Genomic DNA, 22650 nt, shown 5'->3' with positions numbered 1-22650 from the left:
CAGGAACACATGGCAATACTATCCCTTATCTCAATTACCTGACCTGTGTCAAAAAAAATCGCTTTACAAGCGGTCGAAAGCTTCAAAAAACATATCACATACAATTAAATAATTATTTTAAATACAGGGTGGTCTGTGCCATTGAGAAAGTATCAGAAGTTAAATCTTATTCTTCGATAGACTCGTTCTATGATAAGTTATATTCTCATATTACTTATAGAAATGCAGAGGGCTGATTTGTAGTAAATCTACCTTTTAAAAATAAAATGGCTTCTTTTGGCGAAACAAAACGTTTAGCCTTACAAAGATTTAGTTCTTTAGAGCGCAGGTTTGCCAAAAATGAATCAGTTAAGATTCAATATTTAAACTTCATTAAAAGTTTCATAGATAATAATTATTAAAATCCTATTTAGTCAAGTATGACAATACATAATGCTTATTATCTACCACATTTGTATATCTACAAGGAGTCCAGTACTACTCCATTGCGCGTTGTGTTTGATGCTTCCGCACATACCCATAACTTCACATCTTTAAATGATACCTCATATTAAGTCCAAAATTACAATTAAGTCAAAAAAGTAAAATTATTACTTAAATCCAAGTTTCATAAATACGTCTTCACTGCAGATGTTAAATTCATTTTTACGCAGATTCTTATCGCTCCTAGGCAACAAAGGTTTCAAAGAATACTTTGGTATTTTTCGTAACAGGAATCTATTACTGAATACGAACTTACTTAGGTTACTTTTGGTGTGTCTAGCTTACCATATCTTGCAATTCGTACTCTACAGCAGCTAGCACTCGAGGAACTTGACTTACTTGTGGTCTCATCTATATTTCTGAATGATACTTATGTAGATGATGTGGTGTTCGGAAAAGATTCTTTACAAATTAGTGTTCTCGCTATAAAATAATTAATATCTTTATTGAAACGTGGTGGATTTAAGTTACAAAAATTGGCAACTAATGCCCCTCGACTATGTTGTCTAGCTAACATTCTTTTGAATGATCAATTTCCGTTGAAGGTATTAGGACGTGAATGGAATCCATTAACTGGTGATTTTTTTTACAAAATTTTACCTCTCCAAACTTCCTGTACAATGCGAAATCTCTTAGGTCAAATAGTGTGCATATTCGATCCTTATGGTGTTTTTAATCCTGTCACTTTGATAGTAAAAACTATTATTCAGCGGCTTTGACTACTTGATTTAGATTGGGACGCATATCCAACTTTGGAAATTACTCCAAGGTCGGAACACTTTGAAACTGAATTGCCTATACCATGTGCAGTAATTTTTAGTAAATTAATATTTTATTTACTGCAAGCTCATACTATCCCGTTTAGTAGAATTTACGCATGGTCAGATTCGACTCTTGTAGTTTATTGGAATAATTCACAACCATATAAATGAAAAACCTTCGTAAGTAACAGAATTTCTTACATTTAAGACAGGGTTGCTTCAAAACACTGGCGAAATAATTCCTTGTTCAATAAATAGTACGGATCACGAATCCTATGGACTATTCCCTGAAGATTTCTTATATACTCCTGATTGTTGGGTGGGTCCGGAGTTTCTTCTCACTACTGAAGATAATCGATTTCCCTTTTTTTTAAATTGAAACGAATCTTCTCATATGTACCAAATATTGAACAGCTGGAAGGCTTTCTATTCAGGAGCAAAGTTATGCCACTAATCAACTTATTAGATTAGTGTAAAAAAAACTAAAAGAGTAAATAAAAAAATAGTAAAGGGTAATACTGTCAAATTCAAATATTTAAAAAAATTAAATCCCTTCTTTGACCCACATGATCTCCTAAGAGTGGGTGGAAGACAGCCAATCACAATTAGCGTACGGCAAACGCGTTTCTTCTTCTTTTATTTTCCAAAGGTAATTTTGTCAAACTATTTATTTAGAAAATAAATATTGCACATCCACATGCAGGTATTCAAGTTACGTATTTCGCTTTGTTACAAAAGTTTTGGATAATATGGTCAAATTTTTTTTTCGTAGCGTTCTTTTAAACCATTTTCTTGCATTGGCGTCGACTTTGGCGATCCTTTTCTGATACGAGCCATTAAGCTTAAAAATTCTAAATGAACCAAAGCCTTTATTTGCCTGTTTGTATGCTTTGCCACCAAGGATTTCTATCTGTTGTCTATTCTAATTTCGGAACAAATTTTGTAAGCCCAAAATCCTATCTAGAAAACAGTAGGCCGAATTTTGATATAAACGACGTCATTACATGGCATTTAAATCCTCCTGCAGCTTCCCATTTTAGTGGATTGTTTGAAGCTGGTATAGAAAGCATAAAAACACATTTGTTAGTAGTCATAGGCGAACAGGTTTTAACCTTTGAAGAATTTAATACATTACTTACATTCAAACAGCTGTCCCTTAGATCCTGTCAGTAATTATCCAAATAATTTTTCAGTATTAATACCTGGACATTTTCTGACAATAGAGCCTTTAAAGATAATTCTTGATCTGGATTACAGTGATGTTAGTTTAAATAGGCATTGGCGATTACTGCAACCATTATATGAAGATTTTTGGCGCAGATCGAGCAGAGAATATTTACATACTCTTCATCAACGCACGAATTGGCATAAAAATGGGCATAATCTTAATATAGGTACACTCACACTGATTCGTAATGAGACCAGGCCTCTCTTACAACGATAAAGAGGTCGAATTAAAACTTCATTTTCGGTCAAGATGGTATTACTCGCATCACTATTGTACAAGCACCGAAAAGTAAACTTAGGCGACCTTTAGTGGGACTCTTTGTCATATACAATGTGGAAACCACTTATGGAATAAAATTTTTTGTTTCCTTATTATAAAAAATAATATAAAACTCTGGGACACGATAACTTCTAAATTTAAATGTGTGCTTTTTAAACATAAATTTAAATGTACAGGGTGATCCACGCAAGTCTGAAATAATCCATAATCCTTATTTTTAATGGTACACCCTGTATATTTTTATGTTTTTAAAAGATTCTTAACCACCTGATTTCCACGAACTATACCATGTAGGGTCTATAATGAATAATACAAGGTGAAATTTTTAAATTAATAATTTATCACGTGTTATGGTATTATTTTAAATTAACTAAATACAGACAATACACTTCTACTCTAGGTTTCAGAATATGGGGAAAAATTTCTGTTTAGTAACTGTGTTAACATGTTTTGTCATAAATAGTGTAAAACTCTCTAGATAGTCTGCTAACTAAACTAAATTGGTAAATAATGCGGATTGTTATAAATCAGTTGTTGGTCGGTTGACATTTTACATTAAAATAATAAATTCCTAATTAAAAGTTAATTTCTTGGAGAATAATAAAAATGAAATATTTAACTGAGACCCACCGAATTGAGATTTTAATGATGATCGGTTACGGGGAGAATTGTAGAAGTCAAGTTCAAGTAGCAAACTTACTTAATCAGAGGTATCCTCAGTTGCCTAATATTGCACAAGGTACTGTGTCTAAAATTTATGGACAATTCAGAGAACTTGGACATGTCTGTTTATTGTATTGTAACTAGGCAAAATTAAAACTACGGTGGACTGTAAAACACTGGCTTTAATGTTGTTTAAACAAAAACATGATCGTCTTTTGTAAAATGAAAACTGTTTCTTGCACGAATTTATTGTCTTTTTCGAAACTGCCAACGGTTTTTGCTGGTTGATGTCTAGTCTCGATCTCTCTCTGTCGTCTCCTCGATGCGCGCACTCCTGGTTGAAGACACGCACACTGTTGCCGGTTGTACAAAAAGTCTAAGACAATTGTTTGCGGCGCAAACATGCCCCCGGCCTTGAAAGCAAAGGGCCTTAGCTTTCAATTGGTAATGGACAAATTTTCGTAAAGCTCCGCTTAACGATTCCATCTTGGGTCTTGATTGATGCTACTCTTGCGACGTAATCAGAGCCTTTGAAAATATGAACGATGCGACCTAAACGCCATTGAGTAGGTAGAGTATTGTCCGACTTGAGTAAAACAAGAGAACCCTCAGATAGGCTGCCATGGTTGGTTTTCCATTTGGTTCTGTATTGAAGTTCGGCTATGTATTCGAGACTCCAACGTCGCCAAAAATGCTGACACAATAACTGGATGTGCTGATATCTGGTAAGACGGTTTACCCTTTCTTCAGTAATGTTGCGGTCTGGACATGCAACCAATGGTCGACCAATTAAAAAATGAGCAGGAGTTAATGGAGTATAGTCGGAGGGATCGGATGATAGCGGACAGAGCGGACGGGAATTTAATATAGCCTCAATTTGATTTAACATAGTATTGAATTCCTCAAATGTAAAATGAGTGTTTTGAAGAACTCTCTTTAAATGGTGCTTTCAACTCTTAACACCCGCTTCCCAGATTCCGCCCATATGTCGTGAATACGGTGGGTTGAAATGTCATGAAATAGCTTCTTGAGTATATGCTTTCTGCAAGGTTAGTTCGTTATTAGAAAGAAAAGTACCTAACTCTTTAAATGCCCCAACAAAATTAGTTCCGTTGTCGGAAAATATCTTTATAGGCTTGCCCCTCCGTGCAACAAATCTATGAAGAGCAAGTAAAAATTCGTTTGCTGAAAGACTTGAAACAAGTTCCATATGCACCGCCTTTGTAGTGAAGCAGATAAACAAGCTGATGTAACCTTTAATTATAGAACCACCACGCCCCTTGTGCGTTTTGATATTGAAAGGTCCAGCATAATCTACTCCGGTATAGCTAAAAGGACTAGACAAATTGAGGCGCTCCTTTGGTAAGTTACCCATCATAGGTTGTATGGTCTTTGGATTAAATCGAAAACAAGTGAGGCACGATTTAACTGTTGACCTAGCGAGTCTTCTGCCCCCGATGGGCCAGAATTGTTCTCGGATAGTGGCTAACAAGTGGCTGAGGACCAAGATGCATTAATCTATAGTGCTCAAATTGAAAAAGAAGCTGACAAAACTTGTGCTTTGAGTCTAAAACGATAGGATGAATTTTATTAAATTCATAGGAAGAATTGATCAGACGACCGCCTACCCGCAGAAGTCCTTTATCGTCCAAAAATGGGTTTAGACTAGCTAGTTTGCCCTTAATTATTGATTTGTTATTGGTTAAGAGTTCAATTTCATTTGAGAAAGATTCCTTTTGTGACATTCGAATTAATGAATGAAAAGCTTGATCTAATTCGTCAATGGAAATAGGAAATTTATTAAAAGATCTTTTCTCCTTATCTGAGCGCAGAGAATTTGATTTGAAACGAAAACACACAGCAACCACTCTTTTTAAATGACTAAGACGTGAAAAGCGCTCAAATGGAAATAACTTTGAGGCAGTGGCCAAATGAGTGAAATTCTGTTGCTTTAATTCTGGTAGGTCTAAAATATAGTCGAACTTTGAGGTGGGCCAAGAGGATTCATTCAACTGAAGCCATGGAGGACCTGACCACCATATCTCGTGATTTAAAATATGGCTGGGAAATAAACCTCTGGACAAGATGTCACATGGATTGTCACGTGATGATACGTGTCGCCATTTGCAATTGGAAGTGAGAGATTGAATTTCGGATACTCGATTACTGACGAATGTGTTCAGTAAATTTGGACTGGTGCGAATCCAGGATAGTACTATAGTAGAATCCGACCATAAAATGGTTTCGTTTATTGTTATTCTCAAAGATTGCTTCACTTTATTGAATAAACGTGCTAACAAAAGTGCTCCGCAAAGCTCTAACCTAGGGATACTAATTGTTTTTATTGGAGCTACCTTTGACTTAGAGCAAAGTAAATGAATGTGGACCTGATTGTCATGATCTAGACTACGCAAATAAATGCACGCCCCATATGCAATACTAGAGCTATCGGCAAATCCATGAATTTCAATGTATTTGTAATTCTTACATATGGCATGCCTAGGAAGATTGACTTGACTAAGCTGGGCTAATTCAGATTGGAATTTAATCCAACGTTCTGCTAAATCGTTTGGAATGGGTGCATCCCAAGAAGTCTTCTCGAGCCAAAGTTTTTGCATTATAGTTTTGGCTAACACTGTGCATGGACCTAAAAGTTCTAATGGATCAAAAATCTTGGCTATTGAAGAAAGAACAGATCGCTTCGTAGGAATTTTATTGATGGGTAGTGTTTCCACCTCAAAATGTAGTAAATCCGCATTACATGACCATGTTAGTCCAAGCGTTTTTGCCTTTTCTTCTGGATCAAACTTCAAAATACATGCATCGTTTGAATGCTGCAAGCCATCTAATACTTTATTGTCATTAGAATACCATTTTCGTAGATTAAAACAACCTGCCTTTAAAATGTTTGAGACGGTTTGACAAATATGTTGGGTTTCTTTAATAGTGTCTGCTCCAGTAAGCATATCGTTAACGTAGAAATCGCGCAGAATAATTTCCGCTATCTCGGGAAAAGTTTTTTCATTGTCTGTGGCGAGTTGGATGAGACATCTTATTGCTAAGTAAGACGCACATGCTTGTCCGTATGTAACGGTGTTTAGAACAAATGTTTTTATTGGTTCGGAAGGATCGTCCCTCCATAATATTCTTTGTAAGTTTTTGCATTCATCGTCAACAGTAATCATGCGATACATTTTCTCGATGTCCGCTGTTACGACATATCGGTGCTGACGAAATCTAATTATTATTGAAAATAGATCATCCTGTAAGGTAGGCCCGACGCATTGAATATGGTTCAAAGACAACCCTGATGTGGTCGGTGCTGAACAGTCAAATACTACTCGTAGTTTGGTAGTCAAACTTTGTTCACGAAGCACTCCATGATGTGGCATATAGTATACAGGATGAGGATAATCGTTTTCTTCTATCGCAGTCATGTGATTAAGCTCTTGGTATTCTTGCATGAACTGAACGTACAATTCACGGAATGATTTATTTCTTTTTAGTTTTCTTTCAAGGCTGTAGAATCTCTGTTCTGCTTGAACCTTGGATTCACCTAGTGATTCTGGTGACTGCTTTAATGGAAGACGCACAATAAATCGACCGTTCTCGTTACGACGTGTATTTTCCTTGAAGTGCTCTTCACAAAATTGCTCTTCAGTGGAGAGAATCTTCGTAGATTGGCATTCCTCCAATTCCCAAAATTTTGCTAATTGCATTTGCAAATCCAAATTAATGCTAGTGCTGAGGTGGCATCTGATATTGTTTAAACTAGAGAGGCCGACCTGACCCGATGCAACCCATCCTAGATGAGTCTCTTGGAAAACGTACTGGTTGATTTTGATTTGGTTGGGACATAATAGTTGCCAAAATAGATCTGCCCCAATTAAAATGTCAATAGGTCTAGATTCGAGAAACTTAGAATCCGCTAGGATAATATTGCTTGGGATATTCAAGGTTTCATTATCGACAAATGTTGCAGGTAGATTGCTAGTTATTTCCTTTAGAATAAAAAATGTAACATCAGCCTTAAAATAGTGATATTGTGATTCTATACATATATTGCACTTTCTGGAAGAACAAGAAGTCTGATTGCTGATGCCAGTGATAGAAAGATTGGTAGCTTGACCCTGAAAACCTAAGAGATTGAAGAAGCGCTCGGTTATGAATGATTTCTGAGAACCTGAATCTAGAAGCGAACGCGCAATGTGATATTTTCCCCTCGAATCTGCTATTTTTACACAGGCAGTTGATAAAATTGTTTGCTGCACAGAGGGCAATGCAGTTATGGTAGTTAGAGAAGTGTTATTGTTTGCTATAGTTTCATTGTTTTCATGTTTATTACTAGAGATTTCCTCATGAATAAGAGTATTGTGCCATTGCTTACATTTTCGGCAAGGTCCTAGTTTGCATTTAGAACGAATATGGCCTGTTCTTAAGCAGTTTAGACATAATTTGGCTTTATTGACAAAATTGCGCCTCTCAAAAATAGAAAGCCTAAGAAATTGCTCACAGGAATAAATTGAATGATCGCCCTTGCAGAAAACACAACCTTTGCTAGTACCGTTAAACTCGCTTGTAGAAGTAAAACTTCGAGCATACCCTTTAGACCGTTGTTTGGCATCGAATTTACCCGATTTCTCTTGTATTGAAGGCTGCTTTTCAATCTTACCCTCTATTTTTTCTAAATAGTCTGCACGATCCCTTAGAAATCGCTTTAAATCGCTCCACGTTTCGTCTTGCATCTCTTTAGTATGTTTTTCCCAATCACGTAAAATATTGTTGTCAAATTTAGATGTAATCATATGAATCAAGAGTAGATCCCAATTGTCAGTACTTTTATTTAAATTCTCTAATGCCTGCAAATGATTAGAAACTTCATCAACCAATGCTCGTATTTTGTGTGAAGTTTCTTTGCTTATTGTTTCTATATTAAAAAGTGCTTTTACGTGCTTGTGAATTAACATTTTAGCCCTATCGTATCTTTCGCATAGTGAGTTCCAAGCACTGTTGTAATAAGAAGCCCCGAATTTAATTTCTTTAATGACTTGTGCCGCGGAACCTTCTAATGAACCTTTAAGATAATAATATTTTTTCATATCGTCCAATTTTTTATTGCTGTGTATCATGGCTATGTAAGTATCGCGGAATTCGATCCAGTCCTCGTAGTTACCGCTAAATGTTTTTAGATGCATTGGAGGCAAAGAACTCAAATTTATATTGTCATTATCAGGAATATTGCTTGAATTTGAATTATCGTATTTGCTTATCAAGTGTTTGGCTAGTGCCACAGAATCGAAATAATTATTTTTGAAAGTGAACCTTTCGTTATCCTGAGTTTGTTGTAATTCTAGTTCTCCCTCAGCACTGATATCGATATCGCTTTGAATACTATCGAATTCCCCACATAATGGTTCTGTCTTTTCTAGTCTTAATTTTAATTTTAAAATGTCCTGTTCTGAAATATTTGCCTCATTTGCCATATTGTTAACTATGCTAGTAAAGCTTGATAGTTTAGAATTTAGCGATGTGCGGCGCGAAATGAGTTTTTTCAGTTCTGCTTTCATGTTTAATCGAGTGCAAACACCACCAAAGATCGTTTAAATATAGTGTAATGTTAGCTAGATATATTTGAAAAGAAAGAAAAAAATAAAAAATATTTTAAGTTGAAAATTGATTCACCCTGTATATTGAATTTGCAGTAATTTTAACCTACTTAAAATAAATATCGTATTTGAGGTGACTGTAATATAGTTCAAACTTAAATTTATAGCTTTATTTTCAAAACAAATAAATTAAATTAATGAGGCTATAATAAAAAATGTTATTGTTTGGAATAGATAAAAAAGGATCGCTCACTCACCAATTTGCCGGTAAAAAGTGTTTGTCTTTCTTGGCGTCGACACAACCGTAGAAACTTGAGTTTCAGCCTTTCTATAGTTCGTCAAGAAATGTTCCATCCGCGCTCGTTTGGACCAATAATGTTTATTGTATTGTAACTAGGCAAAATTAAAACTACGGTGGACTGTAAAACACTGGCTTTAATGTTGTTTAAACAAAAACATGATCGTCTTTTGTAAAATGAAAACTGTTTCTTGCACGAATTTATTGTCTTTTTCGAAACTGCCAACGGTTTTTGCTGGTTGATGTCTAGTCTCCATCTCTCTCTGTCGTCTCCTCGGTGCGCGCACTCCTGGTTGAAGACACGCACACTGTTGCCGGTTGTACAAAAAGTCTAAGACAATTATTATTTGCGGCGCAAACAATGTCAAACCATTAAAAAGAAAACCGAACTTCATTGAAGATTAGGTGAAAGTGGATATTTTGTTAAGTGTCGCAGAGAATCCAACGTCAAGTTCACGTCAAATTGCACGCTAAAATAATGTGAGTCACGCATCCGTCCTAAGGTGTATCCATGAAAAAAAACTTTATCCATATAAATTGATTTTTGTGCAGGAGCTAACAGAAGGCGATCTAGATCGTAGAATGCATTTCTGCGAAAGAATGATAGATAAAATTAACACAAATGAAATAGCTCTTGGCACAATACTTTTTTCTGATGAATCAACATTTACATTGAACGGAAAGGTAAACCGACAAAACTGTAGATATTGGTCACCGGAGAATCATCATTGGATGTGTGAGACTCACACTCAGTATCTTCAAAAGTTGAATGTTTGGGCAGGTATTATAGGAGATCATACTATTGGTCCTATATTTGTAGATGGTAATTTGACAGCGGAAAAATATTTTAGCATGCTAAGAGACGATGTTCTTCTTCAGTTGGCTAACTTATATCCCAATCTAATAGATCCGTTTCTACCGCATGAAACTGTCTGGTTCCAGGAGGATGGTGCAACACCCCATTATGCTTTAATGGTGGAAAATTACTTGAATGAAATCTTCTTCAATAAATGGATTGAACGAAGGGGTACTATTGAGTGCCCAGCTAGGTCGGCAGATCTTACGCCTTTGGATTTTTTTCTGTGAGGTTATCTCAATAACAAAGTATATGCAACACAACCAACTAGCATTGAAGACCTCAAAGAAAGGATAACTACAGAAATACGGAATATTTCACCTCAAACTTTAAACAAAGTTCGGGACGAGTTTTATAGGAGACTGTGTTATTGCCAACAACAAGGTGGAGAACATTTTGAGCATTAATTTTAATGTAATCCTATCAATTATCTCGGGTGTTCTATGAATTAATTGTCTTGAAGAAAATTATACTTAATTTCAAAATACCACCATGAGATAGTTCGTTGAGATTAGGTTGTTAAGGAGCTTTTAAAACATAAAAATATACAGGGTGTTTAATTAAAAATACAGATTAGGGACTAGGCCAGACTTGCGTGGATCACCCTGTACATCCAAATTTATGTTTAAAAATCGAACATTTAAATTTGAAAGTTAAGGTATCTCAACGTTTCTTATTATTTTCTAAAATAAGGACACAAACAATTTTATTCGATAAGTGGTTTCCACACTGTATAATGGCTAAAAATGCAAATACATATTTTGGTGGGTGGAATTGTGCCACCAAAATCACCAAAATGAGCCACATTTTAAAGTTATTTCTTAAAATCATACATCAAAGAATATATAGACTATGCGAAGAAAAAATTAGCCGTACACACTTTGGTTTTAGGAACGCAGTGGGTACGAGAGGCATAGCATACAAGTAATATTTCAACGATGTAGAGATGTGAATTGCGATATTAATACATACTTCATTGATTACCATAAAGCGTTCGATACAGTAAAACACGACAAGCTGATGGAGATATTACCAAATATTGGAATAAACACCTGTGATCTAAGAATTATTAGCAAAGTTTACTGAAATCAAACATCGTCGATTCGTACAGAGGCAGGAAAATCCGATGATATCAAAATCAAACGTAGAGTCCGACAGAAATGTATACTATCACCCTTACTGGAATAAGACCTAAGATCACCTAAGAATACAAAAAGAAAAAGAGTTGCTAACCACAACAAAAACAGCCAAAATCGAATACCTCGGTCACATCATAAGGAATAGCAAAAGATATGGGTTGCTGCAATTAATTCCACAAGGAAAAGTAGAAGGAAAACAAGGACCAGGAAGGCAAAGGATTTCCTGAATAAAAATTCTACGTATGTGTTTTAACACAACAACCAGAAATCTTTTTAGAGCATCATCTTGCAAAATACGAATTGCCATTATGGTCACCGAAAACATCTTAAACGGATAGGCACTACAAGAAGAACTATTACTACCCAACCAACCCAGTGCACTGGATAAAGATTTGTTCATCATAACAGGTACCGTAATTTGATTTGCATACACACACAATATTAAAATTAATCAATAAATTTTACATTTAACTTATTTCAACATTAAAATAATACCAGCATCTACATACATGTACAATTAAACATTTGAATTCTCATAATTATTAAATGGAATTGTTAAAATTTTTAATTAGAAAAAAATATCCGACGAGTAGCATACCAGTTTCTCAAAAGAATCGTCATTTTGTTTATATTAAAAATTAAGAGTTTGGATACATCCAAATTTTTGGGGAAATTTTTAAACCGAGATATCGAGAGTGAAAAACAAAATTTTAATAAAATAAACTCAAATTTTTTGTCTTTTTCTTATTTACTTACATGTTTCCCCACTTAAATATAAAAAATTTATTAAAAAAAATGTTTATATTCAATATTAGATGTTGTTTTAATATTAAAGTAGCATTTAGCCCAGTCTGGTTAAAAAAAAAGGTCGAAAAATTTTTCGCAGGTATCTCAAGCTTTTAAGACATAGGTGGGGGTTACTAGATAACGAATAGATGAAAAAGTACTCGTATTTTTACCTTGCGTTTTTTTATTATGGTCACAATTTGACTTTTTGTCTATAAGTTTTTTCCAGTTTTTTCAACAATACTTTTTTTTAAATCAAGAATATCTTTATTCCCCTTTTTTAAATTAAACTTGATAATAATTTACGGAGATATTTGCAAAAAAGCAGTTTTTTTGCACTAATTTATAAATTTTATTATTTTTTTTATTAACAAAATAAAATGTTATTTATACATTTAAACATCGAGGAATTACCGTCTTTTAAACTTGTGCAAAATTTCCCCCCGATCGGTCAAATAGTTTAAAAGTTATTTAATTTATTTATCTTCGAGGCTAAATATTTTAACTATTAAACTTGCTCTATTAATGATGCTAGACACTTTTAGCAAATTTCATAGAATTATTTAAGACAAACTATCTCAGAAGTTAAATGCATATTGTGTTTTCATCGAAATTATTTACAAAATAAACGTTTGAAAAAGGGGTATGTTGTTTACTTATACACAATTCTAATAACTTCTATATTTTTCAAGCTACAGCCTTGTACGTACAATCATTGGATAGTTGGTAAAAAAACTCACATTTAAAAAAAAACCCTCTATAACCAATAGGAACGAAATTAGGGACTATTTTTAAAAGAATCATATCTTCATTATTTATAAACATTAAGAAGTAAAATTTACACGAATTTTGAATAAAACTCTAAACTTTATATTGAAACTTCTTCTTCTTCAAGTGACATCTCCGCGGCGGAGGTCGGCAATCATCATAGCTATTCGGACTTTTGAGACGGCTGCTCTGATTCGATGTACATCCGTATCACTCTCTCAGGTTGCGCATGACATTCTACGCCTCCCTCCCTATATTGAAACTTATAGCTATAAAATTCATTCAATTTTTCGAAACTTACAGCGCTTCGAAACGAAGGTACTTTCGAAAGATCGACATGGGAAAGTGGAGGGGATAACTGTTTCAGTTCCATTTTTTTCGAGATCAGAACTTTAAATTGAACCTTTTTAATCTAGGGTAGCTCGTCGAAATATGAATAACTACATAGTTTTCACTGGCCGGAAAATATGGGAAACCTCGGAAAAATTGAGTTTATTTGAAATTCACCCTAGAAACTTACTTTTTTTTTTTAATTTGGCTGGAATAGTCTGTCGCAGTATTAATAATGATGACATAATTTTCACTCTCCCGGAAATCTCGAAAAATTGTGGAAAATCAACATAATTATAAATAATATAAGAAATATAATAATATAATGTGTAAAAAATTACCTGAAATTTTAATTATAAAATATATAAGTATTATTACATCATTGAAATAAAATGAAAAAAAATATGTTATTTTGTAAATAATTTTGATGAAATCGCAATAAACGCAATATGCATTTAACTTCTGAGATAGCTGAAGTCCTAAAGAATCCCATGAAATTTGCCAAGTGTGTCTAGCATCATTAATAGAGCAAGTTCAATAGTTTAAATATTTAGCCTCAGGGATAAATAAATTAAATAATTTTTAAATTATTTGACCGATCAGGTGGAAATTTTGCACAAATTTAAAGGAGGATAATGCCTTGATGTTCAAATGTATTAATAACATTTTATTTTATTAATAAAAAATTAATAAAATTTATAAATTGGTGCAAAAAAACTGCTTTTTGCAAATATCTTCGTAAATTATTTATCAATTTTAATTTAAAAAACGGATAAATAAAGATATTCTTGATATAAAAAAATGATATAAATATTGTTTATGTAAAATATAAGGGAAAAAACTTATACGCAAAAAATCAAATTGTGACCATATATATTATTGTTAAAAAAAACGCAAGATAAAAATAGTACTTTTTCATCTATTCGTCATCTAGTAACCCCCATCTATGTCTTAAAAGCTTCAGATATCTGCGAAAAATTTTGCCGTGAAATCGATGATATTTGCATAACCAGACTTAGCTAATTGGTAGTGGTAGACTTTCGATATATGTTACCAATGGGAAGAGAAGTTAAATAGTTAAAAATGTGACTTTGTCACTTTTCGCAGTATACCCACGATATGCATTTAATTAATTTCTATAATAAATTATAAATATTATCTTTGTTATCATTTATTTTATTAAAAGCTGCATTGTACTGTTTTTATTTAGTTATTTATTTTAAATATAATAAACAAAACGGTTTTAAAAAATATCTAAGCTAAAATATTTAGCTTTCAAACGATGTTTTACATATTACACATTTTATACGTTTACATATGGGGTTAGTGCTAAATGTGAAAATAGAAATCGTCCCTTGATTATATCGGGTAGTCCAGGACTAAAAGAAAAATTATCAGCTTATATATTGAGCCAAATTATTGTTAGTAATTTATATAAACTTTTATATAATACAAACTTCCGTTTCCGACTTCCATGCCTACAAAATTAAAACTTAATATTCGTTTTTTGTTTTCAAAGTTAGTACTTCGATTTTCGTCTGTGTAGCGGGTGGTCCAATGAGCCGATCTCTCGGCTATATGTCAGAAACTATTCATGTTATAACTTTAGGAGAAAAAATTCCTTAGTAAAAGTAGCCAAGAGAAATCGCTGGAAATAATTTTTAAGTTTCTGGGTTAACCGCTAGGGGGAGTAACCTGTAAAGATAACTTTGAAAACCAGTTTTTTGGGAAATATGCCCAAAAAATAACTTTGGTTTGGATCAACCTATTTTAACAAAATTAGTGTCATTAGAAAGAGTGTGGATGAATTATTTACATCTACTATAAAATAATTGCATTTAGTTTTAATTGTCATAGGTAGAGGGTACTTTCGAAAAGAAAAAATTAAAATTTGTTTTTCTTTAAAATGTTTAATGGAAACACCTATTTATTGTAAATTATAATGGAACTGGATTACATTCGTAACAAAATGGCGCAAATCGCATGTTAATAGCTTTTGTCGAACTCGAGATATGAATAAAAACGCATAAACATAAGTAAGTATAGTATTGACTCACCCTGTATTAATAAATTAAATTAAGAAATAAGTCAGTAGGTACTTTCAAATTTTTTATAGCAGAAAAATCTTAATGGTGATACCTATTTTGACTATTGTTATTTCATATGATTAAAAATAGTTTTTTCGAAACTAGGAAGGCTACGACAATGAATTTGACGTTCATATTGTTTATTTATTGACTATTATATTTATATTTATTTTAATGATCGAGATACTCGTATTTTTATGATCTTACACATATTTAATTTTAAGATATAATAAACGGTGAGTCAAGATTATACTTACTTATGTTTATGCGTTTTTATTCATATCTCAAGTTGGACAAAAGCTATCAACATGCGGTTTGCGCCATTGTATTATGAATTTAATCCAGTTTCATTATAATTTACAATAAATAGGTGTTTCCATTAAACATTTTAAAGAAAAACAAATTTTAATTTTTTCTAATCGAAAGTACCCTCTACCCATGACAATTAAAACTAAATGCAATTGTTTTATAGTAAATGTAAATTAAACCAATCACACTCTTTCTAATGATACCAATTTTGTTAAAATCGGTTGATCCAAACCAAAGTTATTTATCCACAAATACTTTCCCACTCTCCCCCACCCTTTATTTAAAAAAATAAAAAAAAAGTACTTGAACAACTTTGTGCGGAATTTAGGCCTCTTTCTAGTTTACTTATTTAACACTTGGTATAATTGGGCATATTTCACAACAAACTGGTTTTCAAATTTTTCTTCACAGGTTACGCCCCTAGCAGTTAACCCAGAAACTTGAAAATTATTTCCAGCGATTTCTATTGGCCTCTTTTACTAATAAATTTTTTCTCATAAAGTTATAACATGAATAGTTTCTGATATATAGCTAAGAGATCGGCTTATTGGACCACCCGGTACAATTATTAGTATGGTTATAACGTTTGTGTATATTTTTTTAAAAGAGTTTATGGATCTATAGTATTGTCTTACAACCAGGGGGATTTTGATCGTAATGGTTTAAAATTTAACAAATTTTTCGGAGTTAGTAGTTGCTGTATGATAGTAGAAATAAAATATCTTTCTGTTCTTTGTTATGTGTATCTTTTTTATATTTTGGTGAGATCAGTCATAGTGCTTTTACCCTATGAATTCCTCGTCTAAGTTCCTGTTTGCTGCTCCCATTCCTATTGATTATGCTGCCTACCAATCGCTTGATATTCAGCAATTTTTTGAATTTCCTTTCTGTTGTTGCTTTCAGGGACAATCACTAGTTTGTCATATTTTATTAATTAATCGTCCATGTTTTTCGCTATTTTTAATTTGTAGAATATTAACGAAAGCTATTCCTTATTTTGGCTATGAACAATTTGTCACAGACAAAGCGAAAATTTCATACCTTTACTCCACCTACTAAAATACCTTGTTCCCATACAACTAGAACAAGTATTAATATTTGTTTACTATACAGATTAAATTATGTTCATATTAATAAGGACTGCCCAAGGTAAGTGCCATTGTTCGTTATTAAAGGCTTTTCTATAGTCTACGAAACAGAGATACGTAGGGACGTTATATTTTCTTGATTTTTTGATGAGTTGTCGTAGATTTAAAATTTTACATCTGTCAGAATGATAACGTCGTTATTATTTTTTCTAGAATTACTTTCCTTATATGGCAGATACTTTGGTCTCTCCGCAAGATCAACCAGGAAACATAATAAGAGTTCACCGTTTACCATTATGTAATCAATTTGATTATTATGTTAATAATATTATTAACATAATAGTCAAATTAATTACATAATGGTGAACGGTGAATGGTGAAGAGATTCCGTAATGGATGCCTATCAGTTAAAAGATACCCCACTGCTGACGTATCGTCAGATCATATTCCTGTTATTCGTAAATTTGGGTTTAGATTTAAAAGGTTACAAAAAAGAATAGTAACAAAAAATGTGATATGAGAAGACTAAAAGATAAGGGAACAATAGAGACAATCGCACGGATTCTTTCAGAAAAGCTAAATAACATGGAGCAAACATATGATCCAGAAGAATCACTCCACAATATATGTGAAACCTTTAACAAGATCAGAGAATAACATCTAATAGAAAATAAAGAGAAGAGGAAAAGTTGGATGAATGACAATATACTGACCACAACAACCGCAAATTTTTTTTAAGAGCAGCAGTTTACAAAATACAGATTGCCATGATTGTCGCCCACATCCGAAACGGATAGGCACTACAAAAAGAAGATATGGCAGATGATCATAATTTGGGAGCTATTGTGTTGATCAATATATTTCTATGTAGATATGTGTGCAATTCTGTTTCGAAGTATCAAAATGAACATGGAATGAAAATAGTATATTCGATAGCGACTCTGTAAAAAAAAGTTTTTTACTAAGTCTGCAGCTTTTATGAAACACATTTAAACTAATTTATTTTGCCAATTTATCACATTCGTATAGAATGCATTTCTTTTCGTATTGACGTCTGTCACAAATGTAACGCCACTGCTATTTTTCTTAAATGACAATATAGTATATGTGAAACATTTTACAAAAGTTCCTGTACCACTAAGTATGTTTGTAGACTTTTGAATAATTCAATTTATCAGTTTTAAAAAAAAAATTAACATGGAAAAATAATGCAAAATATGCAAAATGTCAGACTTCCGTCATTTTGAACGATTACTTCATGAAGACGCCTGTATATAAAAAGACGTCGTGTACGTAGTAAGATTCTTCTCGAATAATTTATGTCAGGGTTAAAAAATTAGATCTTATAATCTAGTAACAAGACAGTCATAAGGTTTCAAATAAATTAACCTCTTATGGGTTATTCTTTTCTTCCAAATACATATTTTAGGTGTACAAAGCATGCAGCCAGAATGGAAAAAGTTTGAGCAGTTTATTAAAATATCTATTTGAAAATATTCATATTAAATTTATGCCAGAGGGCAGCAATGCGACGAATAATTTTATAAATCTAAAAGTAATAAATACCAAAGAACCAACAGTATATTAATTACAACAACAGGAAAATATTTTTTAACATTGTACACTATTGCTATCACCAAGCAGAAATAAAACCTCTATATAAATAAGTTGAAAATTGCCTTTTATCAGATGCATTCACTTCATTTCTAGTAAATCAATAAACTTAATAATAACAAGTAGCTCCGAAATTGCAAAGATTTAGTAGAGAAAGTTCGAGATATTTTTACAACCGACGATAACGTTCTAAATATATTATTTATTGTGTCACTTAGAAATTGGATCTAATGAAGCCACGCAGACAGTACAAAATACATTAGAGCTAACAGTAATACAATAAAATCCAACGTACGAGAAAAGCAAGAAATAAAACCGCAAAGGAAAGCTGGATAAAAGAACGTTGTGAATTGGAATCACTACAAAAAGAGGGAGCCTTAGACTGCACAAAAAAGTTAAATACATTTCAAATGTGTACAAGAAACACCATAAGACTCGCCTGAAGAATGATCAAGGAGACTACGTACGTACCCAGAAAAAACTAGTTACAATCTGAAGAGACTATGGCTCGTCCCCCTTTACGGATAATAAACCAAACATACCAACTACTAACTTACCAACGGAAAATTTATCCGGCCCTCCTATTATTCATGCCAATGTGGAGTACGCTATAAAAGTAGCAAAACTGAGCAAGACCCCTAGACCACGATGACCGGATGGCATTACTAAGGAAGCCATAAAACAACATCGACATACGGGTAACAATTTTTAATGCCATATATAACACCTGTCATATTCCAATGGATTAAATTTGTTTAATTTTTATAATGATCCCTCAATCACAAAAAGCTAAAACATGCAAAGATTCCAGATTGGTCAGTTTATTAAGTCATTTAAAGTATTTCTTCGCATTCTGCACACATGAATCTTCAGAGAGGTGGAAGAGCCAAGCGGCGAGAAACCATTTGGGTTCAAGAGCGGACTGGGTGCACCTGAAGCAGCTTTCTGCTTGAATACGCTTGTATAACACGATGTAGAACACGATGCAACGATAAAAATGCTACACGATGCTAACATTGACGAGAAAGATTTAAAAGTTATCTAGAATCTCTATTTAAATTAAAAAGCACGAGTAAGGCTGAACTTGAAAATGATGTTGAATGACCAATAAGATCCTCAGCAAGAAATAAAATGTCATACCAAACAAGCAAGACCAGCTTTTAATAAATCCAAGTTGCTATTCGGTACTTACCAGCAATTTTTGCTTCAATCTCTATTACAGGATGGTTAAATGGTGTATGTATGGTCCATATTGTTATACGGCATGTGTAACGAGTCCGTTACTTAAATAATCGTTTACCTTCTTTTTGTGACTGGAATCTTTTAATTTAATTCTAAATTAAATTCATATTGAAATATTCTTAAACTAAATATTTAAATAACTCCAGTAAATTTTATTTTCGGAAGTTGGCATTAAATCCCGCCCTCTGTCTAAGATTCTGAAAGTACATCGGCGTGTCAGCCGTAGCATCGTCAAATCGCCACTTGTTAACTGGATGTGAGTGAATAAACATCTCAGAGTAGAGCGGCTGGGAGTCCACTTTTTTTCCGAATTTAGTTTAAGTTTATTTTTATGTGAAGAGCCGTTTATTTTAGAAGAAACCATTTGAGTTATTTTGTTGTTTTGTACGAGGATATTTTCAGTTGGATCACCCTAGCCGGTAAGATAACATTACAAATAAATTATAAGGAAAAATCCTTCATATCATCCGCCATTGTTAGTAAAATTCAGACCTATTTTAATTTCGTCTTTGATAGGTATTTCATATATTTTATACATGTTATATTTCACCTTATTTCATCAAGGAAAAGTTTTATACCTAAATAAATTATAAGTATTAGATTCTATATCTATCTCAAATTTTTATTTCCTTTCAAGAGTTAAAGTAAACAATTATGTATTTCAATTTTATACCATTTAAACCGGCTAATATTTCTTTTTTTTCTATTCTATAATATATATAGACCATGCTTTCTGAAAACCTATCTATTTAATATATCCTATAAAACATTGTCATACCATCCCAAGGTTATTTTTTACAGAAAAACAATATAGTTTTTATTTCAATTTAAAGCAACTTGTTGACCTTTCTTGGTTTTTCTTTACTTTCTTGTATGAACAAAGGACTTGGAGTAACACAACTGTTTTTTTAGCCTACTCAAGAATCCAGTTACAAGTCAGGGGAAGAATTATTTTTTAGTTGGGGTTATACTTAATAAGAATAAGGGGAAGGAGTTTCAAGTTGGTTTTTTTATGGGAAATTAAGAAGCAGTTTAAAGTGACTTATTTGTCCAATAGTACCTGATCCAGGGAATACAGGTTTGGTATCCTGTTACCACCTGAGTCCAGTTCTCCACCGGATCCTCTTCGAGGGAAACCTACGGAAACCGGCAGGAAGAACTGACTTATTTTTGTTTTTCATTCAATTACTTTAAATAATTTTTTTTTATGTCCTCTTCAAGGTTTTAACTTTTGGTTCAATTTTTAATAAAAGAAAACTATCCTTAATAATAAATATCTTCAATTTTTTCTAAAAAAAAACATTTATCATTGTAATTTAATTTAATTATTTATTGTTTACCAAGGGATGAGGTTATAACTCTCCCTTGAATTTCTCATTGTTAGGTTATTGTGTGCACACATATCCTGAGACTTTTTACTTAAAACCCTAAACAATTTTTAAACGAAAACTTTTAATTTAATTATATTTATTATTTATACATTATTATTGGATCTAACTTTTGTCACAATTTGAAATTTTTAGGGGGTATATCAGGGGTAAATTGTTTTATAATTATTCAGGGATTTTACTGTAAATATAGCTAAGTTAATTGTACATAAGAGGTGGTGGTTTAGTATATAAGCATTTAGAATAGTTTGTACCTAAGTTTGGTAATTATTAAAGGTGTGGTTAAAATTTAATATTTCAATTAGTACCTATCTTTCTTATTTCAGCAATACAAGATATCTCGGAAGAAAACATTTAACTTCCTGGCGCCCAAGCATTCACTAGAGCAACTGTTACTTTTCATCTGTTTATTTCTTGGTGGTTTTCTCGTCATTAGTTCTTATATCTTACGGTCTCTGTAGGGCATGCAAATTGGCCGAATCCTTCTTTGAGTGTCAAGTGGTCATTCTCCTGCATAGTCGCTAGCCAACACTTAATTCTGTTATATTTTAAAATTCATATTTACTTCATAAAATTCATATTTATTTCTTTTACATAATTTATTTCTATCTAATCCCTTCCATCTTCCGTTATTCCCCATATTAGTTCGTTGGTGTATCAAGGTACATTTTAGAGTTCACCCTTTTGCTACACTGGATAGAGTCACCCAGACTTCCTCTAGCACAATTTTTGTTACATTAACATAATTTTTGTTACATTGGCGAGCCCAACGTGGTGCCTATTTTCAGTTCAGACCGTACATTCTGTAGTATATTTTTCTTTGCAAAATATTCTTTATTATTTCTAATTTGTTCCTGTTGCTCTTTGTTCATTTTTTTTAACTTCTTTATTTATTTATTTTTCCTTATTAGATTTACATTTATAGGTATACTTGTATTGCTGTAGGTTACTTACATTCATATTTAAACCCTCACCTTTTTAATCTCATTGTGTACAGTTAACAAAGTTATTTTACTATTATTGAACTATAAAATTTAATAATTTAGATATTACTATTTTTTATATATATATATATATATATATATATATATATATATATATATATATTAGCCAATATTGGTGGGTTTTTTATATTCAATTATTTGTTAACCATATACTTGTTGAAACCATTGTGTGTTGCTTCAAGGATTCAAATTTATATTTACTTAACTTTACTTAACCATTTTGAAATTTTTGTGAATAACTTTAGATTATTATTGGATTGATTTTGTGGTGTGTTGGTACATATGTATTCATATTTTTTTTGGAAACTTTAGATTATTCTTCGATTGACTTTGTGGTGTGTTAGTACATTATTTCTTTTGTCTATCCTATCTAGTCATCTATTTTTTTTTGTTTTCATAATGTCTGCATTGAAGGTAGAACATTTGTTAGTGAAGGAATTGGATTATGAGTTAAGGATTAGGGACATCAATATTGATGAGTCTTCCAATGTGGATTTAAAACGCAAACTATTGCGTGGAGCTTTAAGGCAAGAAGAAGGAAACAGAAGCTTTCGACAAATTTCTGCCACAAGTATTCCTTTTCTAGAGCAGCAAGAAGAGATTGATGAGACTGTGGATGATTTGGCTAAAAGGATATCCGATTTTAGAGGGACTGTCCAAGATAGCCTATACTCCAGGCTGATATCACGTCTAGCTCATGTCTCAGGCCGTGTTTATTTAT

The 22650-nt window shown here is 32.6% G+C and overlaps 2 protein-coding genes across 2 annotated transcripts; both read right to left on the bottom strand.

The window, feature by feature from the left end:
- Window positions 1-4426: 4426 nt before the first annotated feature.
- Window positions 4427-4789, bottom strand: LOC140433866 (uncharacterized). Its single transcript, XM_072521840.1, has one exon. The coding sequence runs from the start codon at window positions 4787-4789 to the stop codon at window positions 4427-4429; it is 363 nt and encodes a 120-aa protein (XP_072377941.1).
- A 61-nt stretch (window positions 4790-4850) lies between these two features.
- On the bottom strand, window positions 4851-8897 carry LOC140433865 (uncharacterized). The gene has a single exon (XM_072521839.1). The coding sequence runs from the start codon at window positions 8895-8897 to the stop codon at window positions 4851-4853; it is 4047 nt and encodes a 1348-aa protein (XP_072377940.1).
- Window positions 8898-22650: the final 13753 nt, after the last annotated feature.

This window comes from Diabrotica undecimpunctata, chromosome 2, assembly GCF_040954645.1.
Source record: "Diabrotica undecimpunctata isolate CICGRU chromosome 2, icDiaUnde3, whole genome shotgun sequence".
Lineage (NCBI taxonomy): Eukaryota > Metazoa > Arthropoda > Insecta > Coleoptera > Chrysomelidae > Diabrotica > Diabrotica undecimpunctata.
The sequence above is the reverse complement of the archived record's forward strand: the minus strand, read 5'-3'. Positions and strand labels throughout refer to the sequence as shown.

Coding starts and splice junctions, on each gene's coding strand:
- LOC140433866 (XM_072521840.1), bottom strand. CDS start 4,789: ATGGGTAACTTACCAAAGGAGCGCCTCAATTTGTCTAGTCCTTTTAGC.
- LOC140433865 (XM_072521839.1), bottom strand. CDS start 8,897: ATGGCAAATGAGGCAAATATTTCAGAACAGGACATTTTAAAATTAAAA.